The following is a 14,229-nucleotide window of genomic DNA, read 5'->3' as shown; positions in this document are numbered from 1 at the left end:
TTGAGTGACAACGTCGCGAGACCAGCCCACTTGTTGTGGTGAAATGCTCTGTGCGAACTCGGACTTGACAGGGTGGCTGGCTGAGTGTAGGGTAAGGTATCCTTCTGTCTTCGTCGCCCATCTCGCCCTAGACCAGCATTCAAAAATCCAGTACCATGAGTCACGCGGCATACCTCATCGATTCCAGTTGATAATTCAAGATAGCCCAAATAGCTTCTGGACAGCATCTGTGAAGCGGATACGGTGTAAATTGCCATGGGCGCACAACAATCATCGGATTCAAGCGCCGGTCCTTCAAGTGCACCCACGGTCGCTGAGAGGACTTGCTATTATGAGCTGCTGAGCATTGAACGAGATGCGACCGAGGAAGAGTGAGTTCGCATTGATCCTGAGCAGAATCCTCCCAGCCACAGTGGATCCGGGCGTTGACACAAGGGAGAATCAAGAGAGCATATCGGCGCAAGGCACTCGAGTTACATCCTGATCGCAATCTTGAAAGGGTTGAATATGCGACCCAGCGTTTCGCCGAAGTCCAGACGGCGTACGAAGTCCTCTCCGATCCGCAGGAACGAGCTTGGTATGACTCCCACAGAGAATCAATCCTCAGGGGAACGGAGGATGCCGACAACGGAAGCTATCCGACGACGTATCGCAACGTTCGCTTGACCTCTACTGAGGACATCCACTTGCTCATAAGTAAATTCAATGCCAGCGTTCCCTTCAATGACGAGCCTTCTGGCTTCTTTGGGATTCTACGAGAGACATTTGCCCATCTTGCCCTGGAAGAGGAGGCGGCCGCGGACCAAGGAGAAGACCCGCGCATGGTCACCTTCCCATCATTTGGCTCGGCTGAGGATGAGTATGAGTCTTCCGTCAAGGCCTTCTACGCCGGTTGGTCTGGGTTCTCGACGCGGAAATCTTTTGCGTGGTTCGACAAGTATCGACTTTCTGACGCACCTGATCGCCGCGTTCGTCGACTTATGGAAAAGGAGAACAAAAAAATCCGCGACGACGCGATCCGTGAATTCAACGAGGCGGTGCGCTTCCTACTTGCATTCGTCCGCAAACGGGATCCTCGTTATGCACCAAACGCACGAACTGATTCCGAGCGTCAGCAGTCGATGCGTGAAGCCTCGGCTGCTCAAGCTGCAAAAGCCCGCGCGGCGAATCAGGAGAAGATGTCAGCCTACAAAGCTCCGGAGTGGATTACCTCACGGGATGACAGTGGTGTTGAGGATGGAGACACATATGGCGACATGAGTGACGACACAGAGGATGCATCCGAAGAAGAGTTCTTCGAGTGCGTGGTGTGTGACAAAACCTTCAAGAGCGAGAAGCAGCTTCAGTCCCACGAGCGAAGCAAAAAGCACCTCAAAGCTGTTGACAGACTACGGTGGCAGATGCGTAAAGAGGGCACCGCTCTGGATCTAGAGCATGAACCTATTGAATCCAAGGTTGACGGTCTATCTCTCGACGATGTACGGCCAGATGCTACGGCTGGTGGAATCAATGTTCCGCGAGATGCCGTCCATGATGCGAGCTTTACTGAAAACGCTAGAGATAACGTTGTCGAGAACTTGGACCCTGACGACACCATCCCCAGTCACGACGAAAAGGAAGAATCTGGCGACGACGAATATGCGCCTCGGAGTCAGATCGAGGATCGATTGAATGACTTGCAGCCCGATGTTCAGGGGCTTGAGATACGATCAGTTCTTTCGCAGCAAGACGAAAAGCCGGTGGAAATGGACACAACTCCAGGCAAGAAGATGGGCAAAGCCAAAGCCAAGCGGGAGAAGAAGGCAGCCCAGCGTCGGCAGGACGAAACACTTGTAAGCCGATCCCCTCTTCCTTCAACTATTCACCTCTACTTGTCAACTAATTATTTCTGCAACGACTAGCACCGTTGTCAAGTTTGCGCCCATGTATTCGAATCGAGAACCAAACTTTTCGACCATATCAAAGCCGAGGATCACGCTGCCCCTATCACGATGCAAGCAGTACCAAAAGCACAGAAGTACAAAAAAAGGCGCTGAATGTCGGCGCGATGCACCTAGGGCCTGTGAACCTCAACCTGGCTGAATCCATTTCGCAATCGGAGGCCGCGGGTGTTGATCGGGGTCGCTTCTCTCGATGGCCGTGGTATAGCTTCAGGGTTTTTTGGACAGTCGTTCCAGGAAGCGCGGCCGTGCTGGACGTGGCGCCCCCAGATACCTACACACAAGACACGTGGAACAGTTGGGTGTTCTATCCCCTGTTGCAAACACCGAGCCATGTGATTCACCACATCTATCTCGAATCAGACGACAACGCATCACCTTCGTCGTCACTGAGTGGTTCCACTTCATCTATAGCACCCGGCCTTCCCTCCGAGACGTAACTGCCTTCTAGAGTTGGGTTCCGATCCGCCACGTGGATGATAGCTTTGCCTTGCACGTGCTTCACACACTTTCTCCAATCTAACCAATCGTCCTCCGATTGAATCAAAAAAGCAATCAACATACTTGGGTCCATCTCGCGTACGTGGACGCGTCGCAAACGATTCGTGTGACATGAGTCAATCTCCTCCGCGGTATAATCCTGCGCATTGTCGTGATATGGCAATGCTGTACGAGTGTGATGCGGGTCCAAATAGAAGAGATAGGAGCCCTGTGCGCCCGCGAAGTAATGTGCGGAGGATGGCCTTCCACTGTAACAGACGTTAGCGTCCAGTCACTTGCATTAATGACCAAAACCTGAGCCTACCCAGCTATTCCCACGGATTGTGGCATTTGCAGGGCAGCTATCAAAGCCTCCCAGTACACAGGTGTAATCGTGTCGATGCCCAGGCGGGTCCCTACGAGGACAAGGGTCGGCAGAAAATCCCGGCCATTGGGTTTGGCGACCTCCATAAACCTGTCCTCGTAGACGTCGTGCCCGTCCGCTGTAGAATACACTTGCAGGGGGCTTTCGTCAGACGCAACCAGCTCCCTGAAAGTGTTAACAAGCCTTTCGCCGTTGAGTATGCGCTTTGCCACACTCACTTAATGCAGCGGGCAGTCGCTGAAGGCCCGAACCATTCCCCGGGAAATTTTCCGCAAACACTTGCACCTTTCTCCACGAACTTATGCAGCGAGAATGGGGCTCTAGGATCGTCCGCGAACATTTGTATCAGCTTCTTCTCATCTTCTGGGCGTGAGCCCCGGCGCCAGTCTGTCCCTTTAGGTTAGCGCTGAGACGGCCTTTGCAGTGCGCGCCATCGAAACTTGCCTCGGCCAAACCACTGTAGACCTAAGGCATTAGCAAGGAGGCTTTGGCCAGAACGGATCATACAGCCCCATCCAGTATCGTTGGTGAACACGGTATGATCGCCGCCAAATTGCGTTTTCAGCCGCATAGGTAACGACATAGCGTGAAGAGCTTTGGGGTCGGCGGATCTGCGTATGGGCACGAAATCGGATCTGTATGTCATCCAAAAGCGGGCTTCGAAATCATCGATGAAACCTTGAGGCCATCTGCCCAGTTGTGATGGATCCTCGTAGGCTAGCGCTGATGAGAAGCTACTCGGTGTGGAATCGTATGGTGTCTCCGGGGTAGTCTCGTTCGCCCCCGACTCGGCTGCGTGCTCTTCGTCGCGGGCTGCGCATTTCCAGTCGGAGCTCGAGAGCCTCTTCTCGCCAGTCTTGGATCCAACGCCGCTGTGATGACTGAGCTGATATGACTTCCCTAAGCACCAGGCGGGAAGGTCAGCCGTGGTGTCGTTCGTTGGTTCGGGATCCCAGAACATCTGAACGATGCGCTTGTAAGGCCGAAGGTCGACCTTGTTCAAGGCGTTCTCCATCTCCTCGCTCGACACGAAGCGATGACTGTCAACGACGGTGATAGGCACAAGGGTCTCGTCTTTTATAGGGACTGGGACAGGCCTGGGCTAGAAAGAAAGCAGCTACAGGTTCAAGCAGAGCAAGTCCTGACTGCGCTTTGTGCAAGCGTTCCAAGCCGTGTTCGCAGTCGTGACTTCGGGGCTGAACAGATGCACCCAGGCTACCGGTGCGTTCAAGGCGGCAGTCGGAAGTCCGGGTATAGCTATTGTCGGTTGGGCAGACAAGGTCAGCCCTTGCGCAAGGTGACTCGAACGCTGAGGTGATCTATTATCCCGGATGCTGAGTTGGGAGATGCAGCTGAGCGTGTTGCGTCGGATGGATGCATAGATTGTCGTTGCTGACTTGGGTGCACTGTAAGTATCCATGTCAAGCATATGGCACCAGCTGACCTTACCAAGCGCCCTCATGACATAGCGATGCAGCCGCCGCTTTGTGCTGCAAACCCAAAATACTAGACCGAAAAGATGATGGGGACATCCAGTCAGCTACAAGAGGGGAAGAGATAGCTGATGAAAGTTGTAACGATCAACCCGTCGGCCTAGCTAACTACAGGCTGCGGTCTGGAAGATGGGGAGCTACCTGGCCGCCGCCCAATTGTTCGTCCAAGGTTGGTTGCCCCGCTCCCAGGTCTCCGACCAGTCAGTCAGTCTAGGTCCCAGCGTCGGTCTAGGACTAACCAGAATACTTACTAAGGTAAAGGTATGATACGCAATTCCACGTGTATGAACTTTCACTTTGCCAAACGCTTTCATCGACAAATATCATGATGCCCATGCAATAGTGTCTCTGCGTACGTCGTCCACCCAAACATCTCCGCTTTTATATGTGGCATACCCGTCATCGCCCCTTCGAAATTCCAACACCAAGTCACCAACCCGTCACCCGACCCACCTTGAGTGCCATTGCACTGGCATCATGGGTGATGACAACCATAAATGAACACACTTGTAATAAGCGGTTACAGACCCGATCGGTTCATACGACTACTACGAGCCTGTCCATTTCTACCGCGACTCTTCAAATCAGCATTGCTTCTCGTACCATCTGATTGATAACGCCCCAGGCGGAGATCATCCACTTTTGCCGCTTCGCGCTCGTCCAGCCGTTCACTGGAGTATTTCGATTCACGTGAAAGCTCTGTTCAGCACCTTTTACAACGTTCAAAACTGCTGTCAAGGCAAGCTTTTCAGTAACACCACATTTGCGATCGAAGACTGTTGTATTAGCCTCTGCGTCCTTGCCACAGGGTGACTTGTACTGGCATTCTCCCTCCTGGGAAAGCTTTCAAATCCCTGCGTGAAGTGGCAGCATCCGATGGCACGTGGCGGGAAGAGGGCCCCTCAAGGCTCTCGAGGTAGAGGAGGTGGAGGTGGAGGAAGAGGAGCAAGAGGGGGAAGGGGAGCAAGAGGAGGAAGAGGGGGGCGCGGCCGTGGCCAGTCTGGGACAACGCAGGAAACGAGCTTCATCACCGCCAAAGGCACGAACACACTTGAGCACGGTAAGCTATAGGCCCTTCACTCGCCCATGACACGCACACGAGACTAATACGTACTCTCTGTTATCAGCTTTCAGCCTCGCCGATGAGGCAAGGAATACCCGCCAAAGTCATTGGGACAGTACGACCAGCCTACGTACCAGGCCGGTCCTTTTTGTCAGTTCCGGTGCGAGTGAGCCACTTAGGCGATTGGATGAGACCACTGAAAACCCTGCGGAAAGCGCGACTATCATTGACGAAGAGTCGACTGTTGCTTTACCGCCAGGGCCACCAACCCACTCGGAAGACGCCGTCGACGACTGTGGAGAGGATGCCGCCGACGGCCTTGGAGGGGATGCCGACGACGACTGTGGAGAGGATGCCGACGACGACTGTGGAGAGGATGCCGCCGACGACCTTGGAGAAGACGCCATTGTAGGGCCAGAAGAGATGGAGCGTGATTTGGATGGTGGCAGACAACTTGACCAACCAGAGCTGTTCTTCTTTGATGTCAGTCGCACGCACAAGCGTGGTCACCAATGTGCCAGCGATGTTCGCGGTGATTTGACGGCCAAAGCCGCCTCTGTCTCCGATGAATCTGAAGGCAGATCTGCAGACGAGGTTATCCTCTTCAAAGGCCGCGAGACATCGACAAAAGCATCGCAAGAGTTTTCAGCAACTCCTTCAATTACACTTGATCCAATGTACACCGAAATCATGGCTGTAGAGAGCGACATACAACCAGAGGGTTCCAGCCGACGACGCCGAAGCCTCTCACGTCGGGCGAACCGCGGCCGCGATCAACCTTACCGCGAAAGGACTGATGAAGATGCACTCTTGGCGGACTATATCGCCAACTTGCGCGAAAATGGGGAGCTTACAACGCTGCTTGGCTCCGATTCTCGGAATGTTCGAGACATTGGTGGCCCGAACTTTCATGCAATAGACGCAGGTGACAACTCTGCTTCCACCGTCACTCCGACGATGCAACTCAAAACGCAGAACGGCGATGAACGGCAGAGCGAGGTCGAAAGTGAAGCTGCCATAGACGACGCAACTTTGGCGCAGTTACTTGCTGGGCAGCACTCAGATGACGCATTGGTGGCCGATCCTGCGACCAGCTCATCGACCGAATCCGATAGCGACGATAGCAGCTGCAAGAGAAGACAACAGTTGGTCGACTCCTTCGACGTCATGGACTGGGAGCGTCCAAGCCTACGGAGGAAGAAAGGCAAAGGCGCACGGGCGAGAATCGACTTCGACGTATCTGATTCGGACTTGGAGGAGACTTTGCAGCTCGCCTTTAAACGTGACCGCCTTAAGAAAGCCGAGCGGAAACGACAGCGAGAGGAGCTGCGAGCTCTGGGTATGCTGGGCCCCAATGGTCATAAGCAGGATGACTTGCGAGTGAAGTATCCCAGCGGTATGAGCATTGATCAAATGGCCGAAGAGTTACGTGGATTTCTACTCGGCGACGGCTCGAGGTAAGTTCATTTAACCTGGGCTATCTGCAAGTCTCTGCCGAGATGGGTTGTAAACACTGACCGCTTCTGTAGCTTGTCGCTCCCGCCCATGGACAATAATGCGCGGAAAATTGTGCATGAGCTCGCCAGCAAGTTCAACATCAAATCAAAATCGACTGGCAAGGCTAGTCAACGCCGACCGACATTATACAGGACCAACCGAACATTAGAATTCTCGGAGCCTGCGTTCAACAAGGCGGTCGGACGCATCACACGACGCTATCTTCCCCGTCTGGATACCAGAGGCAAACGCGCGAAGCAACCTGCGGCATCGGGAGCCAGCAACGCGGCAGCAAGCTACTACGAGGGCGAAATCATAGGCGCCGCTGCACCAGAGCTGGGTGTGGAAAATCGCGGTCGCGCAATGCTCGAGAAGATGGGATGGAGCACCGGTACTGCACTCGGCACGCTCGAAAACAAGGGAATTCTCCAGCCCGTATCGCAGACCATGAAGAAGTCCAAGGCGGGTCTGGGGTAAATAGACAGATGGGGTTTGTCAACAGAACGAGGTGATTTAGAGGATATCATGTGTAAAATCTCATTTTTCGAGTCCCAAACCTCGAATAGTGTACAACCGCAAACCCCGTTGACCGTGACAGGAAATCATTGACCCCAGAAAAGCAAACCATCCGTAACGCGTTAATAGAACCCAGCGGGCTGCACGCCCAACCCTGTGCTTGCCACTTGCGCCGTGGCGCTGAAGCTGCACAAGATCCAAATGCCCAAACAAACAATAGCTGCAGACGCTTATTTCGTGGAGGAGGAGTACTTGGTGACGGCCTTGGTACCCTCAGACACAGCGTGCTTGGCCAGCTCGCCGGGAAGGATCAGGCGCACAGATGTCTGGATTTCCCTGGAGGAGATGGTGGACTTCTTGTTGTATGCGGCGAGCTTGGATGCCTCGGTGGCGACGCGCTCGAAAATGTCTGGTCTTGTCAGTTGTGCTTCTGGAGTGGGCGCAGTGTGTACATACCGTTGACGAACGAGTTCAGGATTGACATGGCGCGGTTGGAGATACCGGTGTCGGGGTGGACCTGCTTGAGAACTGGTAACCCGTTAGTAAAATGGTCTTTATGGGGGAAAAGTGATTCGCGTTTTTGCTCACCCTTGTAGATGTAGGAGCTGTATGTCTCCTTGCGGGTCTTGGTGCGCTTCTTCTTGTCGCCAGATGCGGCGGTCTTCTTGCCGGCATCCTTCTTCTCGGGAGCCTTGCTAGCAGTGGCGGGGGCCTTGCTGGCGGGCTTCTTGTCTGCTGCCTTGGGGGCCATTTCTGCGGTTGACAATAATTGGTGAAATGGAAACGATTCCGAAAAGTCCTGATGAGTTGTGGGTGAGTTGGTAATGTGTATCGACGAGTCGCGAAAATGGTGTGCGGTGGGAGAAAGTAGATGACGAAGGAAGTGGAAGCGTTGGGGGTCAGGTTGGTATTTGTAGATTGACGCGCTCTACTGGCGTCGAGTTACTGATTGCTTCACAGCGCGCGCCGCGCGATATCATGTTTTGATGTCTGTGGTTGGTCAAATCTTAGCTCACAGCCCCACTCGCTCTAGTGTGATTGCGCGACGCATCGTGTTGGAAGGCAAAGCTCCCAGCCCCCCCCCTTCCAGCCCGCGTGAATCCCGTCCTCGCCCAAATGCGAATTTCTAATTCGCTGATTTTGTTCAGTCTGGCCCTCAAGTGCTGGGAAGAGTTTACCTACCCGAGGCTTCACCATCAGCTATTTCGAAACTGACGATTGAGTGCAGTTTAATGACAGTGCAAGACTTATCTGCAGCATCAAGGCAAATGATACTCGTTCCCATCGTGACCGATACTGTTTTCAGAATGAATGAACTATCCTTACAATGCTCACGCAACTATCTCCACGTCACGATTGTTGACGGGGTGAAGGTTTACAAATCCCACGAGTGACATTTGAAACTTGCAATGGGCGAATCTAACAGACATGGCAACACAACCTCGTCAGGACAAGCCTCAAAAGAGCCGTAAATATTCCTCACGGCATGCACTCATATGACACTACACTGTACAACGTTGTAGCCTCCCAGGCGCTTTTATGAAGTACTAAGTGCATGGAAAGCTGGCAAGTTACGGCCGGGTTGCGCCGTAGAGCATCGACTGGGCAGCTCTATACTCGTCCGAAGCGGAAGACCTATTAGCAGAAAACAGAGCTGTTTACCACGTATTGACAGGACGAGACTAGCACTACTATTAGGCTACGTATGTACATCTCACGACAGACTGCTGGCCACTGACTCTGCCTCACATGCAAGGTACGGGCGGTAATGTATGAGGTGCAAGCAGATGGTGCTCGTAATTTGGTTGGTCAATAATGGGCATGATTTGTGGAAAGTCAATGGGAGCAACGACCCCGCAAGGGCCGTTGGTTGCCAATGTGTTGTTTTGAGCGAACACACTCATTATCCGAAATCGGCATAGCGCCCGACGCGCCAAAGCTCTACTGCGGCGAGTGATTCGCGACACACGATATGACGCGCCGAAAAGTACTTAACAACAAGTGCCCCCGCCAACCTCACACATTGACACTCAACTATCCATTAACTACGCACTCATCAACAGTCGAGATCACTGCTCTCACGCCCACTCCATAAGTCTTCAAGTTTTTCGACTTCTTACTTCACGACCTTCAAAATGACTGGCGGCGGAAAATCTGGTGGCAAGGCCTCTGGCTCCAAGAACGCGCAGTCGTAAGTCCATGCCGGCACTATTCGGGCGATTCAATGTGACTGACATACCTTAGCCGTTCGTCCAAGGCTGGTCTGGCGTTCCCCGTTGGTCGTGTTCACCGTCTCCTGCGCAAGGGCAACTACGCCCAGCGTGTCGGCGCCGGCGCTCCCGTCTACCTGGCTGCTGTGCTCGAGTACCTCGCTGCCGAAATTCTCGAGCTGGCTGGTAACGCAGCTCGCGACAACAAGAAGACGCGTATCATTCCCCGTCATCTTCAGCTTGCCATCCGCAACGACGAGGAGTTGAACAAGCTCCTCGGTCATGTCACCATCGCACAGGGTGGTGTGCTACCCAACATCCACCAAAGTGAGTCGATCCGTCACGCCCGAAAGTGCTCTGCTAACGCAAAGAAGACCTTCTGCCAAAGAAGACACCTGGCAAGGCCGGCAAGGGTCCCAGCCAAGAGCTATAAACTGCTCACTGACTTCTTCTGATTTTCTGCGCTGCTTCATTTGGGTTGGTACGACATCGGGGTCACGGTTCAGGGTCACAGGTTGCTTTCATTCACGCGCGTTATGGGCTGTACGATAATTGCGACAGCAATGGTCATGAAATGAATTCTCAAATTTCCAACACTGGTATCGAAATATGTGACCGCCACAAGTGCATTGTGTCGATGTAAAACCTGTATTTCTATGTCCATGCACGAAAGCGCAGGCGACGAGTGTTTCCGACTGATACAGGACAGAATGGCTCAGGAGCTTGATTTGTATCTTAAAGCTTGTTAACGGTCCTGCGCATTGTATCTAATTTGTCCAAGCATCTCTCCAACAAGTCGAGCGGTATGCGACCACTCCCTATATGCCTGTGTCCTCGCCAGTAGCTTACAGAGTTTAGTGGTGGTTCTTGGAACCTTGTTCGGTAGGTGCTGTGCAGTTTTAGTTTCGAGACCGGGGAAAGTGCCAATTCATGTAGATGAACACATACGATCGAGTACTGGGGAGGGGAGGTTGCGTTCGTACTTGGAACCTATGCAGTGTCAATCCTGTCCGTAATGACACGAGCGTCGCGAGAGGTAATAGCTTACCACCGGGGGCTGTTGGTGCAATGTAGGGGTCGGGGTGTTTCCAGCTATCCAGCAGCTTTTCTGTTTCCGAGAGTAGCGCCTGCGACTGGGCGTTAGTCGCATGGTTTGTCAAGGGTTCTCGTAGCTTGGTAAACCAACGCGCTGGTGTCTTGGATCCGTAACCTCTCGATTGGCTTCGAACAACGAGCGGATATACAAAGCCTGTCCTCTCCAAATGTGACGATGGACTGCCCAGTCAAGGGCCAGCTTCAATGAGCGGCGATAAAGCGACCTGTACGTTGCGAGATTAGCGATGATCTCATTCGAGTCCTAGACTTTCTGCAATTGGGAGACCTACAAGGCAGCTCTTCGCGTCGACATTGCTTCAGTATGTACAGAACCTCTCGTTGTGCAGGTAAAGTCGGATTCTAGGCAGGCGACAAGGCTTAGTCGGGTCGACTGAGAATTGAAGGCTACAGGTATTTTGCAAGTGCGTGTTGCGGCAGCTTCCCGGCCTAGGCAATTGACGCGGCGTTCTCGCGAGAAACGCCCAATGGCTCTCAGTATATCGAACTCGAATAGGGCAGGTCGCGTCTTTTGTTGATGGGTGAGTGGCCGCGGGTACGAATTGCAGAGAGCTCTGATGTTTCCTGAAGTTGACCGATGTTGACCATAATTTGGGTTACGCAGTCAAGGGTGACCTATTGTGATGACTAACGATGATGGCCAATCAGCCAGTCTACTACGTACGAAGTGGTACTGTCTGCAACCTAACCTGCACTGTTGTAATTGGCCTTGTATGCTGGTAAGATCACAACGAAAGTACAGTTTGTTCATCATATTTAAGGGATTTAGTGCATTGTCTGTAAAGTTCTTGACTAAGTACGAAAGAGGCGTGAGATGGGTCTGCAATGAATGCCTTCTTGAAATAATGCTGTAGCCAAAAGAAGCAACACCTCCCTTCCAGCTAAATGGCGTGCTTGGGAGTACAGCAGTCCATGCATGAGCTTCTACTTATCAAAGTGCACGAATGAGACCGAAGCTGAACGTCATGTCGAATGAATTCAGGGGGAAGGTTTGCATGACAGACGGCCGCGTACACGTCTAACTATTACTAGCAATAAGTTACAGGTAGGAAAGACAACACATCTTTTTTTTACAAGTACTAAGGTATGGTGATAAGCAGAGACAGAAGGATCCGGCTACAAGAACAGCCCATTGGCCAATCAGCAGCGAGCAACGCGTCGGAAGCCGAGATCTTCTTGTCACTTAGTCTACCGGAGGTACTGCGTAGGTTACGCATGTGCCAAAAGATACCTGGGCAGTACTTCTCACTAGGCGCGCATGGTTGTTTTCTTACCGGCAAAGATCCTAGCTCCGTCACTGCCCGTTCCCCATTTCCGACCAGCTTTGTGTCCAGTTTGCAGTTGTCCTTTTTTTTTCATTCGCCGTGGAATACGTGTTCTCCCTCCCCTTTCAGTTCATCTGGCAGAGCAATCGCCGGTGCATTCAAAGTTGTGCTTAACAAAACAAACGCCCATCATGCTTTCGAGACGACTTGTCACCGCGACACGGATGGTGCGTGTTGGTACCCGCCAGGCGCGCAGTCCGTTGGTCACATTGCCTGCGATGATGCAGACGGTTCGAACGTACGCCGATAAGATGGTCCAAGTGCCGCAGATGGCAGAGTCGATATCGGAGGGTACATTGAAGCAGTTCTCGAAAGGGGTTGGGGATTTCGTAGAGCAAGACGAGGAGCTTGCCACGATCGAGACTGACAAGGTATGCGGAACTATAGCAATCGCCAACAGGCACTGCTAATAACTGCATAGATTGATGTCGCCGTCAATGCCCCTGAGGCTGGCACCATCAAAGAGATTCTCGTCGCGGAAGAAGACACCGTGACAGTGGGACAAGATATCATCCGCATGGAACCAGGCGGCGCTCCATCCGGCGGAGACAAGGACTCAGGGTCAAAGAAGGACGACCAATCGGGCAAGGATGCTAAGCCGAAAGACACAAGCGCGACCGAAACCTCTAAATCCGCCGACAAGTCACAACAAACCGAGGCTGCGGCCAAGGAGAACTCCAAGCCTGCAGTCGACGAAAGCAAGCCCAAGGAGCAGTCACCAAAGAAAACGAAGCCCGAGGAAAAGCCAAGCGCTCCTCCTCAAACAGCTGCCACTCCAGGTGGTCGGGAGGAGAGAAGGGTATGTTTACATGAAAGTCAAACGATTCGCACTGACTCTCTGTAGGTCAAGATGAACCGAATGCGCCTTCGAATTGCCGAGAGGCTCAAGCAGTCGCAGAACACGGCCGCGTCGTTGACAACATTCAACGAGGTTGACATGTCTAACATCATGGAGTTCCGCAAACTTTACAAGGATGAGATACTGAAGAAGACTGGCGTAAAGCTGGGCTTTATGAGTGCATTCTCCAAGGCAGCAGTACTGGCTATGCGCGATCTTCCTGCCATCAATGCATCCATTGAAGGGCCCAATGGCGGTGATACGATTGTATACCGGGACTATGTTGACATCAGCGTGGCGGTTGCGACTGAGAAGGGACTTGTGACCCCTGTCGTGCGTAATGCTGAATCCATGGACATGGTCGGCATCGAGGAAGCCATTGCAGAGATGGGGAAAAAGGTAGCACCCGCTGAGTCCATAGGCGAGCGACACTGTGCTAACTTGAATCAGGCTCGCGACAACAAGCTGACCATCGAAGACATGGCAGGCGGTACTTTCACAATCAGCAACGGCGGTGTGTTTGGCTCTTTGATGGGCACGCCGATCATCAACCTGCCTCAAAGCGCGGTCCTAGGCTTGCATGCTATCAAGGAGCGACCCGTGGCCGTGAACGGGAAGGTCGAGATCAGGCCAATGATGTACCTCGCGTTGACATATGACCACCGTTTGTTGGATGGGCGCGAGGCTGTGCAGTTCCTGGTCAAGATCAAGGAGTACATCGAGGACCCGCGCAGAATGCTTTTGTAACACTACCTAGTGTCCTGTTTAGTTTGTAATATAGAAGGTCTAAGATACTAAGTAAGTAGTTTATATATACCACTACTTCTACGTTCTATATTATTAATATGGTTAATAAATATTAATAAATATTTTAAAATAATATAATTCTTTTAATATATTAAATTAATTTCTAAAGTATATTATTTTTAATATAATAATAAAAATAAATTAAATAATTTTATAAGGATTTTTTATTTTATATTTTAAATATAAATAATAATAATTATTATTATTCTTTATATATTTATAAGAATTATTTAATTATATAAATATTTATTTATTTTAATAAATAAAATATTTATATAATATTATATTTATTAGAATACTTAATTTAATTTATAAATATAATATTAATAATATATAAAGGGCTAATTATATAATAAAAAATAAATAATTCTTTTAAGTACTAAGGGTAGCTAAATAAAGGCTACTTAAATAAATATAGCTAGGCTTTAATTTAATAATTAATAATTATATAAAATACTAGCGAGCTATATTATTATTATTATTATTATTATTATTATTATTATTATTATTATTATTATTATTATTATTATTATTATTATTATTATTATTATTATTATTATTA

At 51.0% G+C, this 14,229-nt stretch overlaps 7 protein-coding genes across 7 annotated transcripts; 4 read left to right on the top strand and 3 right to left on the bottom strand.

The window, feature by feature from the left end:
- Positions 1-255: 255 nt before the first annotated feature.
- F5Z01DRAFT_630230 (meiotically up-regulated protein) lies at positions 256-2,036 on the top strand (the record flags this gene model as incomplete). The annotated part of the gene is made up of 3 exons (XM_046261711.1): positions 256-371; positions 440-1,832; positions 1,902-2,036. 3 exons carry the CDS (start codon positions 256-258, stop codon positions 2,034-2,036), a joined length of 1,644 nt encoding a protein of 547 aa, XP_046114057.1.
- A 59-nt stretch (positions 2,037-2,095) lies between these two features.
- F5Z01DRAFT_421052 (uncharacterized protein) lies at positions 2,096-4,307 on the bottom strand. Its single transcript, XM_046259623.1, has 4 exons — positions 3,250-4,307; positions 3,024-3,192; positions 2,746-2,970; positions 2,096-2,689 (listed from the first exon to the last, which is right to left on the bottom strand). Exons 1-4 carry the CDS (start codon positions 3,818-3,820, stop codon positions 2,290-2,292), a joined length of 1,365 nt encoding a protein of 454 aa, XP_046114056.1. The 5' UTR covers positions 3,821-4,307; the 3' UTR covers positions 2,096-2,289.
- A 734-nt stretch (positions 4,308-5,041) lies between these two features.
- Positions 5,042-7,455, top strand: F5Z01DRAFT_420972 (uncharacterized protein). Its single transcript, XM_046259622.1, has 3 exons — positions 5,042-5,358; positions 5,426-6,818; positions 6,891-7,455. The coding sequence occupies exons 1-3, from the start codon at positions 5,175-5,177 to the stop codon at positions 7,333-7,335; spliced, it is 2,022 nt and encodes a 673-aa protein (XP_046114055.1). The 5' UTR covers positions 5,042-5,174; the 3' UTR covers positions 7,336-7,455.
- F5Z01DRAFT_730889 (histone H2B-like protein) lies at positions 7,381-8,247 on the bottom strand. Its single transcript, XM_046266699.1, has 3 exons — positions 7,963-8,247; positions 7,831-7,902; positions 7,381-7,783 (listed from the first exon to the last, which is right to left on the bottom strand). Exons 1-3 carry the CDS (start codon positions 8,123-8,125, stop codon positions 7,605-7,607), a joined length of 414 nt encoding a protein of 137 aa, XP_046114054.1. The 5' UTR covers positions 8,126-8,247; the 3' UTR covers positions 7,381-7,604.
- A 1,147-nt stretch (positions 8,248-9,394) lies between these two features.
- Positions 9,395-10,055, top strand: F5Z01DRAFT_420709 (histone H2A). Its single transcript, XM_046259620.1, has 3 exons — positions 9,395-9,565; positions 9,619-9,911; positions 9,959-10,055. The coding sequence occupies exons 1-3, from the start codon at positions 9,510-9,512 to the stop codon at positions 10,015-10,017; spliced, it is 408 nt and encodes a 135-aa protein (XP_046114053.1). The 5' UTR covers positions 9,395-9,509; the 3' UTR covers positions 10,018-10,055.
- A 325-nt stretch (positions 10,056-10,380) lies between these two features.
- F5Z01DRAFT_420693 (NADH dehydrogenase 1 beta subcomplex subunit 9) lies at positions 10,381-11,156 on the bottom strand. Its single transcript, XM_046259619.1, has 4 exons — positions 10,970-11,156; positions 10,771-10,903; positions 10,633-10,711; positions 10,381-10,574 (listed from the first exon to the last, which is right to left on the bottom strand). Exons 1-4 carry the CDS (start codon positions 10,990-10,992, stop codon positions 10,513-10,515), a joined length of 297 nt encoding a protein of 98 aa, XP_046114052.1. The 5' UTR covers positions 10,993-11,156; the 3' UTR covers positions 10,381-10,512.
- Positions 11,157-11,726: 570 nt separating this feature from the next.
- F5Z01DRAFT_420806 (putative dihydrolipoamide succinyltransferase) lies at positions 11,727-13,745 on the top strand. The gene is made up of 4 exons (XM_046259621.1): positions 11,727-11,742; positions 11,798-12,393; positions 12,444-12,821; positions 12,867-13,745. The coding sequence occupies exons 2-4, from the start codon at positions 11,956-11,958 to the stop codon at positions 13,605-13,607; spliced, it is 1,557 nt and encodes a 518-aa protein (XP_046114051.1). The 5' UTR covers positions 11,727-11,742; positions 11,798-11,955; the 3' UTR covers positions 13,608-13,745.
- The last annotated feature ends 484 nt before the right edge of the window (positions 13,746-14,229 follow it).

This window comes from Emericellopsis atlantica, assembly GCF_019669845.1.
Source record: "Emericellopsis atlantica unplaced genomic scaffold F5Z01scaffold_41, whole genome shotgun sequence".
Taxonomy (NCBI): domain Eukaryota; kingdom Fungi; phylum Ascomycota; class Sordariomycetes; order Hypocreales; family Bionectriaceae; genus Emericellopsis; species Emericellopsis atlantica.
Note: the sequence above shows the minus strand (reverse complement) of the source record. Positions and strands in the feature narration are given on the sequence as shown.